The following is a 20,118-nucleotide window of genomic DNA, read 5'->3' as shown; positions in this document are numbered from 1 at the left end:
GTATCCATTTCTCATTGTACATCCATGGTACAGCCTCACAGAGCTGACACCCTGTACACCCTTGTTTAACCCACTGATATTGTACGATTGTCTTCATCATGCAGTTTTTACTTCCGTTAGTGTCAGCTTCAGAGAGAGCTGTTAGCTATAAAACTGAAAACACTTTCAATTCCCAACTCATGTCGCCAAAGTGCCCATTGGCATGACAGTTTTTCTTATCCAGCAGAGTACAAAAACTGCGGTTTTACAGCAACCAGATGAGTTGAAACATAAAAATGCTCAGCAAATTACCCTGGTTAAATAAATGTTTAAAAATTGCATGACCCTTATAAATCAGACCACTAGTTGTGTATACCCTGGAGTCGAACAACTAATCAAAGCCACACGTCGCCTACACACACAACAGGGTTTGACCTTATCTTGAAAGGGAGTCCAGGCAAGTATCCATTCATCTGTATTCTTAATCCCTATTGTAGCTACATTATCCAAAATATTGGTTTTTAATTCGCCACACCTGCACGACGCTTAACCGAATCGTGACGTCAGCACACTTATTATCTGCTAAACCTGTGGTTCTAATTTCTGTCCTGTGATAAAACACATAAACACTGACAAATTTTCCGAAATGTGATTTGTGTTTGTGTGAGAGCAATCTTTTCATCAGTGCACGAGGAAAACCAAATCGAGGGGAGGACTCTATAGCTACCACCTGTGCTTCCATTCATTGTTCCAGCCATCTTTAACCATTAATTAATTTCAGGCCTCAGGAGCCCTGCCGTCCAAAAAAAAGAGTCTAAGGCCTCCTTGAGGAAACTCCTAAAGTCTGGAAAACATTTAATTTTGGCCACTGAGGCTTTTATATTAGCCGTTGGCCAATGCAGATGCTATTCAAGCTCTTTTCACATTCTTTCAGGAAACGTCTGAAATAACAGCTCCACCCCACCGCTTCATTTGCATCTACTGTGATGCCTTCACTCCTGCTGCTCCATGCTCTTTCTCATAAGCTTACATCTTAATGGGAAAGTTCAGGCAATCTGTTGTGTCATATTCCTTTAAATCTCTGACCTTAAGTAAAAGAAAAGTGTTTAAGAGTGCATCATGCATCTGTCAGGGATACAGCAGTGAACGCTGTAATTAGGCTGCACCGGGGTGCAGTGATGCTCCGCTTGATGCTGCTCAGACCTCTTCCAAAGCTCAGGGGGCGGGTCCCGAGACAACTTTCCCGACTGGTGATTTGATGAACGGAGGATTTTCCAGTGTCAGTATCTCGCAGTCGGTTCAGGTTCAGTGTTCCGGCGTTGGTCCAGCCTCCTGACGGTGCGCAACTCCCGGGGAACAGAGTGCCTTGCGCTTTTTTTTCATGAAAGCCCTTTACCATCAGTCTGAGAGCTGGGCTTGAGGGGGAGCGGATCTGAAGGGCCCAGTCTGGCTGTGAAAGGCATCCTTATACTCACACACATGGCGTTGTAGTATAAGCACATTTTTGTGGACTGTGGAAGGGACCGAGTTTGATTTTTTTTTTTAAGTCGCCCGTTTTCTGTACAACCGCGGGCGCTCACCATGGAGATGCAAAGGTGGACCACCAGGTGGAAAACGAAAAGGTGGCTATGGGATTCATCGCTAACCGCCGCGGTCACATTAATTGTAATTCTACAAGCTGCCGGTGTCAGAGCAGGTAAGAAGCCGCATGTTTCTAGACGGCGCAGTCACTGTGCCAAGTCCAGGGCATCCCGGACAGCTCGAGAGCGTCCTGTAGGCTGGAGACCAGCCCATAGCGATAGTAGACTGAGGTGGTAGCCAGAGCCCGGCCATAGAAAAGTCACCATTACGCACGCTGCCAAACTTTTTAAGTGCTACACACCTTATCCAACAGAACAGATGATGATGACACTTGGTGTGTGTGCGTGTGTTTATATTCCAGGTAATTTATCTCATGATGATTAATTCTAAAGTTTATTGTTGAGTGACCCCAGTTAAACAATTATCATATGACTGCACCTGCATCCATGTTCCCACTAACTTTTAAAGGGCTTAACTGTGTCATCACAGCGGTGTGTCCAGGTTTTGTTGATGACTTTAAAATTGTTACCTTTAAAACTTACCTTAAACTGTAACTACATGGGCTGCCTACAAAGTTTCAACGCGTCCAAATTCGTGTCGGATTCATTTCGATGTGAAATTATTCTTGGCACAACCCGACGGAGATGCTCCTCTCTCTCAGTTTCCTCGAGGCAAAGTCTGCCATCCAGGTGTGGTCAGCGAGGAGAGGCTGACTGTGTTGATTTCTTCTTGGCACAATCACCCGGGTGGTAAAAGGTGTGCCCTTAAAATGACCAGTGAGCAATTATGCCGCTTATTAGCGGTGAATCTACTGCTCTAATTTAAACGCACACTGTTTAATTTTAGACACACTTTGGTTTTACGCACAACTTTTACGCACGACATTTGGTGATCTAACTAGCAGCCCACATATAAAACATTGAGTTAAAACTTAAGTAAGAGCCTAATGGTTAAATAAAATTCAGAAAAGGCATAAAATTAGCACAAGATGTTCCTTAGTCTGACTAATAAGCCCTCATTTGCCTTACTCATGTCACAGTCTGACAGCTGTCAGCAGAGTTTACTGTAACACAGTGAGCACAGTGTAACTTTCAACTTCTAGGTTTTGTTATAAATATTCAGAGAGTTTATATAATTCACTGGGCACAACATTGTGGAATTCTGGAAGTGAAATTCATATTCTGGCCTGAAGGATCACCATCTTTCCACATTATCTGGGCTCCCTCTAAATCCAAGAAGGGGCGTTGATGGAAAAAAGAAAAAAAAAAATCTGGAGTATTTTTCTTTGCTTTAAAAGCACATATGTGGGTCACATTAACCACTTCTTTATATTTCCTTTGTCTCTGAAGTCATAGAGACGTCAGTACTGTACTGCAGCTTCAACCAGGATCAAGCTGTAAAAGTCGTGCGTCTGTTTGGAGGCATGTTGCTTTTAAATATTTGTGGTTTTGACACCAGATCAGATATTTTGCAACCTTTTAAGTGCTTGCCTTATTGTATCAGACTCATAATACTGACAGAAATAAAGTTACTTAAAAAAGTTTACATTAATATGATTTTATTAACATTTGAATCAAAGGGTAATATACAATAGTTGGTCATTTGTGTAATATATTGCTTCCTGTCTAGACATTTCCTGTCTTAAGTCCCACCCAGTTTGAACCATCACCATCCATTATTATGACTGTACAAGCCCAATGATACATACAGAAATCACTCAGTGGAGGGCAAATTGCAGAGAAAATCCAACGATCATGAAAGCAAATACCACAGTGGCACGACTTGCCCATTGCCATCTTTCTTCACTCTGACTGATATTTAAACTAACCATAATTGCACGATCTGCTAGCAAACATTTACAGGCTCTCCAATGTACTTTAATTGCTGCCTATGCTGCCAACTCTCAGTAGATGGCAGTGACACAGAAAAGATGCTGCTGCACGACCGCGGGGCCACAGAGACATTAAGTCAGAATGTCACGGACTTAAAAGTTAATCATAAGTCTAAACTTAAACATCAAGCTGTATGGCTCTGATGAGTTATGAGACTTTGAGTGCTGGAAAGTTTTCCTATACAGCTGAAAATGGTATTTTAATGCATGAGGGTCTGCTGGAGAAATTGCTGTAATGATTTTAACAGGTTTCTCCTGTCACTACATGCCTCACCGCCTCGGGGGAAATCACACTCCTTTGTCATGTTTGTAGCTTGTTAACATGGCAGATAGTATATCAAGTCCCCGACAGCAGCCAGGAAGATGTGTCATTAAAAATCAGAGAGACTGACAAATTACCCCTCCGACTGAGACTGTGGCTAGTCTGGTACCTTCAGCGCAAGAGAGCTGTCTTCTCTCTCTTGTGGTTTTCATCCTTATCATTAGAATATGGTTTATTCCTTTTTAAAAGTATGGGAGCCTTTTTTTTAAAAGATGCGTTGAGGGTATAGCATGCTGTCTCAAAGTAATGTAGCGCTGAAACGCTTTCAAGACGCTCTGCCTATTCATTTGAGGTTTTTAATGGTTTTGGGATACTGCCTGTTTTTCAGGGCTTCTGTGAAGCGATGGTTGTAGAAGGAGAGGGGCTGAAGAGTCGGGGTGCGGGTGTGGGGAGGTGGGGGTTCCTGGCCAATTCAGCACATCTGGAATATATGAGGCCTTGAGGTATGCAGTAACGCAGAAAGGCATTCTGAAACTCACAAAGAGACCTTTAGTCCAAGCTTTCTTTCCCCCCCCCTTTTTTTTTTTCAAAAACCAGTAGCTCTGTACTTGGGACAATATTCAGAAGAGCCACAGACTATTTTCTTTTTTATGAGGCATTTGGTGTGAGGTTTAAAACTTGGCGTTTGGTACCTCACATGTATTTTATTCTGTCTGTGAGCGAGTCAGGAGTCAGTCTGGTAGTATTAAGCACAATACGAACCCTGTGTCTGTTAAAATGCTTTTGTGCCGAGAAAGTCATAAAGCATCTTTTACTCCATCTCTCCCTCGGTTGATCACCGGAGGACTGAATTTATTAGAAATCTTTTTTTTTTGCTGCTTGCTTGACGTCTACACTCTTAAAATCATGAACCTCAGGTGATCTGGACCCATATCAGCATAAACAACTCCAGTCCTTTCCATCACTTAAAGAGCAGATCTGCACAATCTCAAACGAGCTAAAACTCGAGACACGATCCTTGAGCTTGTGCTCAAATCAAGAGGGTTTGATTCACCACTCAAGCTGTTATTTTTCTGGTCACAGGAGAAGTAGCTACGGGGATGGGGCCTTCTCATTTTAGTCTCATGTATGTTTTAGTTAGGGGGGTACAGGGAGTGGTGCCGGTGCCATAATGGGTTCAGCATGTGGACTTGTAGCTCCACCCATCAGACCCCCCCCTGGTCACTAAAAGCGAACAGGAACTGCACAATCAGCACTTCCTGGCTTCACGTGCCACATGATGTGGAGAAAGTGTAAACAGCCGTAGGTTTTTATAATACAATTACTTTAGCTTTCACAATAGATTGATTTCAAATATTTGGTAAAAGTACCCAAAAGAAGGAACATTTGATACTTCCATTCATCAGGATAAAGGGTTTTAACACACTTCCTTCACATCATATTCCTTTAAATAATATTCTCAGCACCTATATCTCTGCACAAAATCCTCTTCCTGCTTCGCACAGTTTTATGTGGTATTATAAGGCAGATGAGGAGATTTCCTGTGATGTGAATTTCAAGGAAGCTGTCTGTCTGATCCCTTGAAATCATTTTCCCACAATGTTTTCAAACCAATATCAAACACATGGATCGCAGTTTTTTTAATTTTTTTTGTCAGGGAAGGGAGATTTCACATTAAGCCTGTTATCTGCCATTCCTTAAAGGCTTTATCCACCAGCTGACCATTTAGACTTTGTTTATCATCACTGGGCCTTTTGTTCAGAAGATACATCCTGTTTCTTGACTCGCAAGACGCGAGACGCAAATGAGTCATGTGATGTCTGGACACGATTGGGCCGGTTTTCTCTGCTGTGGTTTTGGTAACAGTTAAACAAGTAGCATTTTAATAGTTGGGTTTCACTGAGTTTGGTTTGGCGAGGAGATGTAGCTTTTATTCCTTTTTTTCTGCACTGGACCTCTCTTAGCTATTAATATTCCCTTTATTGTTGTAATACTACATTTTCATCAAGCCAATACATCGGTAGTATTATTGTGCGGCTTAAAGTCTTTGTTTTTACTTTGCTGCATTAACTGTACAAAAGTATAGAGATGTTATTCCATGTGGTGATTGTCATTAAACTACAAGGCAGCGAATGATCCAATAGTTATCGTGAGAAAGCGTTTGATCCGTATTTTCTTTTTTTTCTTGAGTAAATAGCAGCATTATAAGCGATCAAAACATCAACTTTAATTAGAAAAACCCTCAGCAACATGGATTAGAAGTGATAAATCATAGTTTTATTCATGACTGCTTATTAAAAGTGAGATTAGGCAACTTTTGAGAGAAGACACGACCCGTTCTTCCTCTCACAAATCCATCCTCCATTATCCGTAACTGCTTATCCTTTGCATGGTTGTGGGGGGGCTGGAATTCATAAGCAGTGAGAAAACCCCCTGCTTGTTTCTCTAACTCAAGGGTTCTGCTGCTGTAGCCTTATTTGATCTGGTATGACCAGAAGCTTATGGTGGCTAATGTTCCCAACCTTTACAAAAAAGGTGCTGTGTAATTAATGAGTCACCTCTGTCATCATATTTGTTCTCTACTCGATTATCCTGTGGTTGTGACTTCTGGCCTCAGTGGCTGGTGTTCAGCGAAAGTTACACAAACTCTTCAGGTCTGAAATACATAAACGCTGCCTTTACACACTGGAGCTAGGCCGATGAATTGACAAGGCTGATATATTGGCTGATATTAGCTTACCGATACTTGTTTTGAGATCATTCAAAACAGTTGACCACTAGAGAGCACTTAGTATGTACAGTATGTCAACAGACCTAAATGACCGAGCAAATCAATACAGTAGAACCAGAGACATCATCATTTTTAATTTCATGTACCCTTCCTTCTTGTCAAAGAAAGAAAACCTGGTGCCTACTGCCTACATTACCCACAATGCAACTGTGCTACTGAGTGACATTACTGGAGGCAATTTATCAGATTAAATGCAGCCTTCACAAAAGGCTTTATACTACTTTTTTCACATATGCAGTAGTACTCCCCAAAACCTGTAAACACACTTAATGAGTCACATTGGTGGACTTGCCCTTTAAGTTGACACTGCTTAGTACAGACAGGTACTAACCTACTGTTAGAGCTACAGCGCCAATTTGTCAAAACAAATACTTTTCCCAATTTTATATTTACATTTACTTTTATCCATTAAAACATCCAAAATGACCTTGAATTATCAGCATCCTCTTACTGCATGTATTTTGAAGCCAATGCGGCCTCAGGCAGTCGTGCGTTAAATCAGGAATGACACATTGCTGTGCGTCAACACTCCTGTTTATACATACCATAAAAACATACCCTATTAGGCTTCCTAATAATCACACTGTAACTGATGAGGGGCCTCGGGGAGTGGCAAGGAAGTGGTTTAAGAGAAAAGCAGATACAGAACAGGACAAAGAAAGACACCGAGAGTAGAGAGTAAAAGTCTCAGGAATGTAGGTAGAGTCAGAGAATTGCAGAAGATAGAAGAAACGAGGAACAGTGTTTACAGATGCACTGCACATTAGTTTAACTCTGAGTTCCAAGTCCATTGATAGAAAAAACTCTTGTAGTGTCGAGAAGCTTGTAAAGCCGCCCCCCTCTGCGCTCTCCTTATTCCAGAGGCCCAGCGATCAACAGCAATGAGTTTTATCAGCCCCATAGATGCTGCGGCTTTTGGCTGTGGGGGTAACAGTGGAGGCGAGGAGGGGGCCAATTATGTCTGCTGAATGGTTCCTAACATTTTTACTGCTCCTCTGCCAAGGTAGCTCGTAAACGAACAACTGCTCAAACTGACAGATTTGGCCAACAGTTACTGCACAGGCAAGGGGGTGTAATGTTGACTTATCATCAAAATGCCAGCCTCTATTAGGTTTTCTGTTAACTGGTGAAATATGCTTACAGTGTACTGTAAAATTAAATGCAGTTTTTACAACATGTACACTCATAATACATTCCAATAAAGAGCACTTTCTTCTATAATCTCATACATCATGTTAATTGTTTCACATTTATTTATATGTACACGTATTAAGTATTAATTATTTTTATATTATATTGTATGTAAAGTTTAATTAAAGCAGCGACTTAATTCCTGCCTGTGTTTTCAGCAGACAGATCATTCTTCTTAGAGATTTCAGAGACGACTGCAAACAACATCACATTTACAAGCTGTTTTATGTTTTAGGAAAGTCATGTCTTCTTAGCTAAACACATCTTCACATCTACTTTTGATAGTAACATGAATTCAAAATACAGTACCAAAACCCACAAAAACGTCTTTTCAGATGGGAGCCAAGCTGTTTGACTGTACAACCTAAAATTTTCTTTTTTATGGGGATTTTGCTGGCTACTAATCAATTCTTCATTCTGCTCCACAGCTGAGCCAGTGGATGTACTGAAGGCTCTAGACTTCCAGAGCTCTCCTGAAGGAGTACGGAAAACAACAGGCTTCTGCTCAGTCCGGAGAGGTTCCCAACCCGACACTGCTTACCGAGTGGGAAAAACGGCTCAGATCAGCGCTCCAACCAAGCAGCTCTTCCCAGGTAATCTCACTTTTACCTCTAACAGGTTATCAGCATTTAGTCTCTCAAGTTGTAGTAGAACGTTGATGTAACGAAAATCAAAATTAGAACTGGATGTAAGTAAACTGCATATGCTAAAATTGCAATATTGGTGAGTGCAACAGTTTTATAAGGATCACTTGCCCACTGCAGTTCGGAGATTTATTGCCTCTGTCATTTCCTGAAAACTTTGAATATACACTTTTATCTGACATCTGAATTTCATTTGGGCAAATTTCATTAGATTAAAGGAAACTGAATCTTGCAAAAACAGGATTTACACAGGAAAATGTACACAATCTCACTGTAAAACAAACTACCCAGCCTCTAAATGGGGCTAAGCCTACAGTCATGCTAGCAGATTTGTGAGCCTGTACTTAAGCAATGCTGTAAGATAAATGCTAATGTTAGCATGCTAACATGCTCACAATGACAACGTTAATATGCTGTTGTTAAGCAGGTTTAATTAGGGCTGGGCGAGAAAACGATCTTACGGAAGCCCTAAAGGGCCATGCATTCATGCATTTTATTTCCTCCGTTTTCCCATGATAACGAGTTCATTTCATTTGTTTTTCTCGAGATCTCGAGTTATTATCTCGAAATAACAACTGCCGTTTTTCAGAGATAATGGGATAATTTTCTCAAGATCTCGAGATAATGAAACTTTGTTTTCCCGAGATAACGGGATAATTTTCTCAAGATCTCGAGATAATGAAACTTTGTTTTCCAGAGATAACGATATAATTAATTCGAGATCTCGAGATAATGACTGTGATATGATAGGCCTGAGATTATGGAGACGCCCAGGACCTCGTAACTGGTCAGCTAGTTAACGACGACATCAGGCTCACTTAGATTGCGCCGCCGATATAGCTGAAGCCTTGCTAACCGTCTTTTTAGATTACGCACACTAATGTGTATATTAGCAAGGCATAATGCTATTTCAGCCTGTGTCAGACCTTGATTGAAAAGATATGTGACGCGGTGATTGATATGCTCCTGCTCCTCTGACATTGCTATACTGAATGATTTTTCCTGCAATGATTTAATATACTACACTATCGTTTTGTTTTCTCATGATCTCGAATTAATTATATCGTTATCTCGGGAAAACAAAGGAAATAAAATGTATGAATGCATGGCCCTTTAGTACGGAAGCCCTAAAGGGCCATGCATTCATACATTTTATTTCCTCCGTTTTCCCGTGATAACGAGTTAATTTCATTTAACATACATTTGTTTTCTCGAGATCTTGAGTTATTATCTCGAAATAACAACTGCCGTTTTCCCGAGATAACGGGATAATTTTCTGAAGATCTCGAGATAATGAAACTTTGTTTTCCCTAGATAACGATATAATTAATTTGAGATCTCGAGATAATGACTGTGATATGATAGGCCTGAGATTATGGAGACGCCGGGACCTCGTAGCTGGTCAGCTATGTACAACAACATCAGGCTCACTTAGATTGCGCTGCCGATATAACTGAAGCCTTGCTAACCGTCTTTTTAGATTACGCACATTAATGTGTATATTAGCAAGGCATAATGCTATTTCAGCCTGTGTCAGACCTTGATTGAAAAGATATGTGACGCGGTGATCGATATGCTCCTGCTCCTCTGACATTGCTACACTGAATGATGTTTCCTGCAATGATTTAATATACTACACTATTGTTTTGTTTTCTCATGATCTCGAATTAATTATATCGTTATCTCGGGAAAACAAAGTTTCGTTATCTCGAGATCTCGAGAAAATTATCCCGTCATCTCGGGAAAACGGCAGTTGTTATTTTGAGATAATAACTCGAGATCTCGAGAAAACAAATGAAATGAACTCGTTATCACGGGAAAACGGAGGAAAAATAATGTGTGAATGCATGGCCCTTTAGTACGGAAGCCCTAAAGGGCCATGCATTCATACATTTTATTTCCTCCGTTTTCCCGCGATAACGAGTTAATTTCATTTAACATACATTTGTTTTCTCGAGATCTTGAGTTATTATCTCGAAATAACAACTGCCGTTTTCCCGAGATAACGGGATAATTTTCTGAAGATCTCGAGATAATGAAACTTTGTTTTCCCGAGATAACGATATAATTAATTTGAGATCTCGAGATAATGACTGTGGTATGATAGGCCTGAGATTATGGAGATGCAGGGACCTCGTAGCTGGTCAGCTATGTAGTTAACAACAACATCAGGCTCACTTAGATTGTGCTGCCGATATAACTGAAGCCTTGCTAACCGTCTTTTTAGATTAAGCACACTAATGTGTATTTTATCTGTAATAGCAAGGCTTAATGCTATTTCAGCCCGTGTCAGGCCTTGAGTGAAAATATATGTGACTCGTGATGGATATGCTCCTCCTCTGACATTGCTACACTGAATGATGTTTCCTGCAATGATTTAATATACTATAATATTGTTTTGTTTTCTCAAGATCTCGAATTAATTATATCGTTATCTCGGGAAAACAAAGTTTCGTTATCTCGAGATCTCGAGAAAATTATCCTGTTATCTCGGGAAAACGGCAGTTGTTATTTCGAGATAATAACTCGAGATCTCGAGAAAACAAATGAAATCAACTCCTTATCACGGGAAAACGGAGGAAACAAAATGTGTGAATGCATGGCCCTTTAGGGCTTCCGTACGATCTCGATCATTTTCATGATAAAATTTTCCACGATAACGATGATAAATTTATGACATTTATTTTCGATAGTTATTTTTGAGTCCGTTTTCCTTTACCTAGAAAACGCTACATCAGCAGCCAATCACACAGCAGAGAAACAGATGCACGTGGTTGATGCATGTTTCCGGCCCCTCCCACTCACAACTACTCAGAGTGACGGAGACCACCTGTGTGTCCAGCGACACAAGACATGAGCGGTCCGACTAGCGAAACCGAGTGCGAGGAAACTGCGAAAGACGAAGAAATTGTACCGAAGAAAGGTCATACCACTTCGGTTATTTGAAAATAGTTCGGCTACCTGAAGTCTGACAAAGGACAGACCACCATTAGGTGCAAAATGTGTCGGCGACCAGTCCTCAGCAGAACTGGAAACACCACCAACCTCGTCCATCATCTCGAAAGGTACCGTCCCAAACAGTACTCTGAAGTATGAGTTAGCGCTATCATGCTAGCGTCAGCCTGCCCTCAAGTAGCCACCAGCCCCACTGCCTCTACTAGTCAAACTTCAGTTCAACCAACAGGTGCCGCTGCTTTTTCAGACATTACCCCATATGAGCAGAAACCGAAGCGACACAAAGACAGAACCAGCGCAGTTACGTGCTGTATCGCTAAAGATATGACGCCTATAATCACGGTTGAATATGTGGTCTGGTCGCACGTCCGAACCGCATCAGGTCTTACAGAACAGGAGGCATTAAAGCTGAACTGAACAACTACCTGCAAGCTCAAGTTGTGCAATATTCAAAGAATACAGTAGCATAAGCATCCTCAACATTTACCTTAATATTTTATTTTCTTTAATCAATGTTCAGTTCAGTATACTACCTCCAAAATGTTTGAGACACGTTTGAAACAAGCAGTTTGTTGTACATATTCAACATTTTATTTATCCGGTGTTTAACAGAAAGCCATTTGGTTGGTTGGTTCTGTTGAATGTTTGTCACCTATTCATTCTGACAATAAATAATTGTATTTAATAAACCATAATTAACCTTCTGGTTTGTTTTGGGTTCTGTCCTAAGGAAAATACTCTTAATACTTAATACTTTTATACTTAAAACTGTCAATTCAACATCATTATTGTTAAAAATACTGTATATCGTGATAATTATTGACATTGATCAATATTTAAAAAACATATCGTGATAACAGTTTTGGCCATATTGCCCAGCCCTAGGTTTAATGTTTATCATGTCCACCATCTTAGTATAGCATTTTAGCATGTCGTCATTTGCTAATCAGCGCAAAACAAATGTAAAAACAAAGTACAACTGAGGCTGATGGGAATGTCATAAGTTTTGCAGATATTTGGTCATAAACTGGCAGATCTGCTTTATCATCCGTTGAACAATGCCACTAGCATTGCTTAAAATTTTATGCCCACTCAAACAAAATGATTGTTTAGATGAAAATGAATCTGATGCCTTTGTTTACTGTCCTGAACCACTTACATCGCAAAATGGAAACTTCTTCAGTTTCACAGTGAAATAGCAAAAATGATTCAGTAATGTCATGTAATGAAACCCTTCACTACAAACACCTGTCTTCTAAAAATGCAGTGCAGACTTTCAGCAATTGTTTTCGACAAGATGCCCATGAATGTTGGCGTTCCGGTTGGCCACAAGAGCCCTTAGGGGATGAGAGTCACTCAACACACGCTGTATGAAATGTCAAGTAAACATATGACTCAAGTAAGGAGAGCAACACTGAAGTTATGTTATTTGATATTTTTGGGGAAACCCACAATTTATTGCAGCAAATCAATGAGAGAAATATTTCTTTTGATGTCGTACAGACTGATCTTGTCAATAAAGCTCTCAAGTTTGATTGCTGGCAGACTCGGGTTTGCTGTGTTTGGCTCATCTAGTGAAATCTAGCAAAGGTTTTCATAGTGAATGCACAATGCCTGACTCAAAGTCTGCTGCCTGGCTGTTTGTCTGTAATAGAGCCATATTTATTTTATTACGAAGGAATCCGTTCAAAGAAACACTCACTGCCATTTGACTGTAAAACCATTTGGCTTGCTACTTTCTTACGCTAATTGCTACTCATCAGCTAATCCGAAGATTGAGTAATGAACAGTAGATGGTGAGACTTACGGCATTACTGATGGGTTGTAGAAAAACCAATGAGCTGTTGATATATGTGAATTTGATATTTCCCAATTTCCAATCTTGTCAGTTGATTATTTCCAGCTGAAATATGAAACCTAAAGTGAGTAATTAATCACAAATACAATGCATTATAATCTTTCAATGAAGTTCACATCCATTGGAGGCCTGTTAATTCTTTATTACCTTGGCAAAGTGTAGAAAGAGACCCCAGTTGCTTGCTTAGTCATAACTAACTTGGCAAGAAAATGTACAGAAATGTATTAGTGACTGAGTACTGTTAAATAAATTGTCCCAGTCTGTGCAGTACGTGTTGGGTGTTTTTCAATTTGGCTTGATTTCAAAGAATGAAAAAAAAAAAAAAGGTTAAAAATAGTGTGAGGTATAAGAGCATAATTTCTGTGATTGTTGGCTTAAACTGCGAGCACACCTTACACTTTTAGAAACGGAAATTTGAAGAATATAATGAACCTTGAGAGGTGAGATGTTGGAAGCAGAGTGTCAAAATGTCCTCAGTCAGAATAATTGGACTTTTATTTGATTGGGATTAGTTATTTTGTCATTGAACCGAGCTATTATGGTTTTAAAAATATGACATTTGTTTGAGTATTTACAGCCCTTGTAAAATTAATGTGGCTACATCACCGCTGTTGAGTCCTTTCAGGAGATGCCAAGGTCTCTTTCAGCTTCCTTCATAAACACTGCTCCTGGTCCAGTTGTCTAGACGCTGGGGTTTAATGTGAGGAGAGAAAGTTAGACTGCTAATAAACTTGCCATTATTCAATTTAGTCTTCACAATACAGTTGCTCTTGTAAGGAGATCGTTGGAAGATAGACTTATAAAAGATAGGGCATAAGGTGAAATGGAGTCTGCGTTCCATTTCCGCTTTACATTTAATGCAGATTTCTCCTCAAAGACCAACGAGTGACTTCATAATCTCTGCAAACTAAATGTTGAAACTACGGCTGAACCGAATGCTTTAACACTGTGAAGCCTTTGCCGTGGTAATTGATGTCAAAATCATTTTCTTTTTCTTTTGGAGAGGAAGGAGACGTTGCATTTTTGGAGGGTCAGATGAAAAGGGGGAGGGTCACTCTCATCTTACCACTATGCTAAATATGAATCTGTAGAAAAGACAAAGTGTAAAAAGGAAGCATTGTGGTTCTACATTGGTTATGTGTTGGACTAAATGCTCTGGTTGTTGGTGGTAGCCTCATATTCACTGCACACACGAGAAAGTGGAATAAGAATAAGCATTTTTACCAAAGTGTCAACCATAACTTAAAAAAGGAAGGTAGGCAATAAACCTTCTCTCAACATCCTCTGAAATGAAGAAAACTTGTCTAGCCCAACATTCCCACAAGAGTTATTTAATTGAATTTAATTAAAATACTGTGGTTGTACTGGGAAGTTCCCATGTGTGTAATTACATGAGTCTGAAGCAGAACAATGCTGTAAAACCTCTGACAGAAAATGTGCGTTTACCAGATTTTCTTACAACTTATCCGTTGGTCTCAACTAACATACCAACCTGTATATGCCTGCTGCATATTCCACCTTCAGGGGGAGTCTTCCCAGAAGATTTCTCCATCCTGTTTACCATCAAGCCCAAGGCTGGCCTCCAGTCCTTCCTGCTGTCCGTGTACAACCAGCAAGGCATCCAGCAGCTCGGCGTGGAGGTGGGCCGTGGCCCCGTCTTCCTGTATGAGGACCAGCATGGCAAGCCTGCCCCGGAGGAGTACCCCCTGTTCCGCTCCATCAACCTTGCTGACGGCAAGTAAGTGAATGACTGCCTCTCAAGAGGGCTTGAACACGTTGGAGGTCAGATGTGGGTGGTAGATTTTTTGGGTCCCCTGGTTCTTTGCTTGACTGTGTCCCATTTGGAGTGCTGATTTCAAATCTGTTGCGAAGCTTGTGTGACTTGCTCTTGGCTTGAAAAGAAAAGCCCTTTATCTAGATTTATAGATTATATTCATGCTAAACAAGACCAATCTGCTAAACTTATTTTCTCAAGCTCTCGGGACATAGTTAACTTTTCTAGCATGGTAAACTGACACACAGCTCTGAAGATTTATCTTCTTATGTTTGCTAAGTCTTTAGAGCCATATGGAACAAGTCAGACAGTAATGACAAATAAATTGCTGGCAGCAACTTGATGACAGCCTTTTCTTTTCCTGATTATTTACAGCAGTGGTATACTGATATGCAGTAATGAGCAGGGTCTTCATAAATTGCATAGCTGTCCAATGACGCCAATACAAATCATTGTTATAAGTTGTCATCAATCATTTGCACAAATGCTAACAGAAATGCCTTGAAATGATTTCATGTGCCGCTGTTTGTCTGTAGTGAATTATATCAGAAAAAAAACCCCCAAAACATTAAAGCGTACATATACAGTACATTCATTGCTTTCATCATTTTGCTATATAGGTAGCTTGCGGTAATGTGAAATTTATACATTTTGACACAGTTGAAATGTGCCCTCTAAATTCTAAATGAAACAAAGCTGCCTCTGTGTTTACAGTATGCCAAACCAATGATCTTTCTTTACTTCTCTGGTCTTATCATACATACTGTATCACCAAATCTAAATATGGGATAGTTCCCTTCAAAAGTATGGAACTTGTAGATATTCAAAGGAATAGTCTGACATGTTGGAAATACACAAGAGTTAGATGTGAAAGTTGATACCACTCCATGCCACTCAGCTGCTGGCTGAAGCTTTATATTTAATGTACAAATATAAGAGTAGTATCAATCTTATACATCTCGTCTAACTATTCCTTTTAACCCTATGAGGTCCAGGGTATAATTGGCCGTTTTTGACTACTTTTGATTTTACCTTTATATTTCACCTTAAAAACTGTTTACCTTGCCTTGTTTGGTGTTATTTTTTTCAGCACGTGTGACTTTACAGTTATTTTTTCATTTTGACATACTGTATTAACACACTGGACCTAAAATCACACAAATAACATAAAATTTGAGTAGGAAAAAGTTTGATTTTTTTTACTGTGAAAACCACAAACATGTTTAACGAACCATTTTTATAACTTAGAATGCAAATATAAATTGTTGTTTGCTAAATTTGTACATAAGTTTTTGAAATTTACAAAGTTATATACAACTATTTACATTAAAATGCATGCAATGCCTCAGGCGTTTTTCGTACAACTATTTACAACCATTTACAAAACAACCAGGTGTCACAATAAGATGCCACATAAATTATTTGTGCCACTCCAAACAACCGTTCCTGTCCACCACAAGACAGAGAGGGACATCACAGGCCTGACACTTCCAGGATGTCACCAAAACAAAAGATGGATCACCCACTTCATCGTCCAAGTCCTCACTCTCTGGCTCAGACTGGCTCCGCGTCTCCCTCAGCTCCTTCCAGCTCAGAGAAGAGCTGCACTGCCTGCTCCACTTTCAGTAGTCGCCTCATTGTTTTGAAACACAAAACAAAAAAACGACTACACTAAACACACTACACTACACACTAACTATACTGTCCAAACACGCTAAATGTCACAAACCTCTCAAATATCAAAACTCGCGATTGCTAGCTGCTCAATATCACTGTCTCTCTTTCGCTGCTGTCACTCTGACAACTTTCCCCTGTTCCTCAGCAACCAAATGCCATTTTTTGATTGGTTGATGTGGTGCATGTTTCTACCAATAGAAAAAATAGGCTTAGCCATGTTTTTTTTGCTTGCAAGCACTTTCACTTGCGAGCACTTTCCTGAGAATAGCCCGTTTTTACCGTTTCTTCCTGCACCAAACGTGACGACAGTATTCAGGAAAAAGCCTGGCATTAATTATTTATCATAAGTCTGGTTTTACTTGTCGGTCATCTTAAATCGGTCATGTGATTTGGATGCGGCGGCACGTCCGTCAACTTCATAGATTGTGGCAGTTTTCTTGCAAAGGTAAGAAGTGTCATTCTGTGTGTCATCGTTTCTGACCTCCTTCTTTGCTCTCTCGTTGCACAGATGGCATCGTGTAGCTATCAGCGTGGAGAAGAAGGCTGTCACCATCATCGTGGACTGTAAGAAGAAGCTGACCAGGCCGCTTGGTAGAAGCGACCAGGCTGTCATCAACACAGAGGGCATTACTGTCTTTGGCACCAGAATCCTGGATGAGGAAGTCTTTGAGGTAAGGTGGCCATGGTGAATCACTATTCAACTGGATTAAGCTAGCTGTGTTGTTTATTATGGTATCAATTGGTTTAAGGAAATGTTTAGACATTTTGGAAAATTGGCTTTTTTGCTTTTTTTTGTTGAGAGCGAGATGGGGAGATGGACGCCACTCTCATGTTTGTAATTTAATTATTAAGCTAACGTTGCAGTTGCAGAGCCAGGAGACGGTTAGCACTGACATAAACAGCTAGCTTGCCTTAAATTAGTTGTAAAACCATTTTTACACTTCTGTTTATGTCGAGATTGAACAAATGAGATGCAACTTGATAAGTAGTGAACATTAAATGTGTTGTTTGCCATATTTTTGAACTTTTAAGAGAATCAAGTCATTGTTTGCCCCTGTGCCCAGTCTTTATGTTAACCCAGACACATTGCCTCCTGGCTCCAGCTCCGTACCGATTTTCTCATCTAAATGCAACAGAGTCAATAAGTGTGTTTCCCCAAAATCTTGAACTATTCTGCAATTGTTTCCCTACGTTGTTCCTCCTCCTTTGGTGAAGAGGACTTAAGTATGTGCCAATGACTAATTTATCATTATGATTATCTAGTCTTTGTACACACCTCTGGCGTTAAAATCCTTGTAAGAATCTGGTTTCATCCAGTGTTTCCATTATCTACACGAGTGTCTTTCACAAATAAAATGGAGACATTCACCACTAGATTGAAGTAATTGTGTTTTCAGGCTGTTTGGAAAGCTTACATAGATGCCAGTGATTTCTCCATACTGGTTAAGAATGAATGTAATTGAAAGCATATTGTGAATCTTAGGTACCATTGTGAAAGGGTACAATTTTAGTATCTAAGACTTTAAGTCCAAATGCTTCAAGGCCAGACATTGTCTTTCATTAACTTCTGCATACAGTAAATGGTGAATTTTATTGGCCAGAACAACAATATTGGCTTTGTGCACTTGGCAAGAGCCATGAGCGATGTCTGTGGAAAGGCTATTTGCACAGTGTGTTGTTCAAAGTGTTTTTTTTCCCTCTCAACACTGGTTTCATTTGTGGGAATATTTGACTTAATAAAAGAAAGCCTGAGGTCTAATATGTTTCAGTTGTTCATATTGGACAGTGTGTTTTGGAGCTACCTGTGAAGTTATATTGCATTGTTTGCTCAATAACTGTGACAATCAGAGCTCAGAATCAAAATTTGCACCTCAGTTTAAGGTGACTGAGGCAGTGATTATAAAATGGAGGTCCAAGCTACCAGGTTTAGCACAGGTAGCTGTGAGCTGGGTGGAAAATGTGAGCTGAATGCTAGCTCCAAAGACAATAGCCTCTCTTTGATGTCTGTATGAGGAATGCTTGCTAAGTAGAACAGCCTGCAAAATGTTTGCCTCCAGGTCAGAGACGAGTTTCCACAGAAAATGGGATCCCACACTTCTCCAATGATGGTTTTTGGCAAGCAGATCACATTGCTAAATATTGAGATTAAACGTATAGACAAGTTTAGGTGGTAAGAAGAGTCAGTCCAATTTACAGCAATACTTTATGCACATTTGACATTGCCATTTCACTGTGCACAATCATAGTAAATTAGTTTAAAAACATTACCAACAGTTAAGATCGTTTGAGTGAAAGCCACAGTGATTAGAGTTGGGATTGTAATTAAGGTAATTAAGCATTGAGTGGAGAGAATAAAAGTAGCCCAGCACATTCACCAAGCCTTTTCTGTTTTTGATGCTGATTTATGGCCGGCTATTTGGCTTTTGTGAGGGCTCTTTGTTTGAACTTATATTACGCTAAATGGTGTTGAATTGCAGAGTAATTTGAATTGTTCTCCTGGAGAAGGGAAAATGATTCCTTTTGTTCCAAGAGTTGAGACTCTTTGCACGTTGCAAGGTGGTTTTAATTAGTGTATCACACAATAGAAATTCCGTGGTGGCTGAGCTAGAAATGCAGCCATATCTTAAACTGTAATTATTTCCACTTCAGGTTTAATAACCAGATTTGTTGATTGCAAACTGGCTACTTGTCGGCACACTGCATTGTTAATGGGAGAATTATTACTGGCCACAAGGGTTTTGGCTGATTACTATAAATTCCTATGGATCAAAACAGGTTTGTAATGTAGATATAAGCCATGGCTTGGATTGGATTGGTTTCTTATGAGATTAAAGTTTGGCATACATTGTACAGCTGTTGAAGGTATCCTACAATCAGTATACCTTGGAGGCTATGGAAACTTTTGGGACCATGCAGGCTGTATTATCTACTAAACACAGTGTGAAAATGTGAAACATCTACTGTACACAATCACGTTATTGAGTCCAGATCCTTCAAGGTCTTATATTTAAAAGAATGTATGTTTAAATCTTATAAAGATGCACCAAAAGTATGGCTTAAATTAAAACAGCTGGTGGAAGTAAAACATCTAGATGACTACTGGCCAGCTTACTGTAAAAGAATACTGACATATTTTTGAAAACGCTCGGAGGTAGGTGAAAGGATTGACACCACTCTTATGTATGTGCATCAAGTACGGAGCTTTATCCAAGAACCAATTAGCCTAATTAGAATTAACTCTGTTAACTGTTTACACCCCTAAAGCTCAGTATTTAACACATTGCATCTCCTTTGTTTAATCCGTACCTAAACAGAAATGTAAAAAGTTGTGATTACTGATATATAGGTTGGCCGATATCGGTTTATCACAGAAATATTGGTCTTGGCATGTATGTTCTGTGATATGCTGATATAAAAACTTTTTTTTGTGTTTGAAACAAGTGTTTGATGACCACATTTACGGGATCTATTAAAAAACTGTGTATATATCGGCTAATGTATCAATATCAGATTTT

At 39.8% G+C, this 20,118-nt stretch overlaps 1 protein-coding gene across 1 annotated transcript in view; it reads left to right on the top strand.

Moving 5' to 3' along the window:
* The first annotated feature begins 1,282 nt into the window (after positions 1 to 1,282).
* Positions 1,283 to 20,118, top strand: part of LOC141016905 (collagen alpha-1(XI) chain-like) — a 92,086-nt gene continuing 73,250 nt past the window's right edge. Inside the window, exons 1-4 of the mRNA XM_073491487.1 lie at positions 1,283 to 1,675; positions 8,124 to 8,288; positions 14,677 to 14,890; positions 17,112 to 17,274. Coding sequence (XP_073347588.1) covers positions 1,561 to 1,675; positions 8,124 to 8,288; positions 14,677 to 14,890; positions 17,112 to 17,274 — 657 coding nt within the window. The 5' untranslated portion in view covers positions 1,283 to 1,560. The remainder of the gene's footprint in view (positions 1,676 to 8,123; positions 8,289 to 14,676; positions 14,891 to 17,111; positions 17,275 to 20,118) is intronic.

This window comes from Pagrus major, chromosome 21 (assembly GCF_040436345.1).
Source record: "Pagrus major chromosome 21, Pma_NU_1.0".
NCBI lineage: Eukaryota > Metazoa > Chordata > Actinopteri > Spariformes > Sparidae > Pagrus > Pagrus major.
This window is presented reverse-complemented; position numbering and strand designations above follow the sequence as displayed.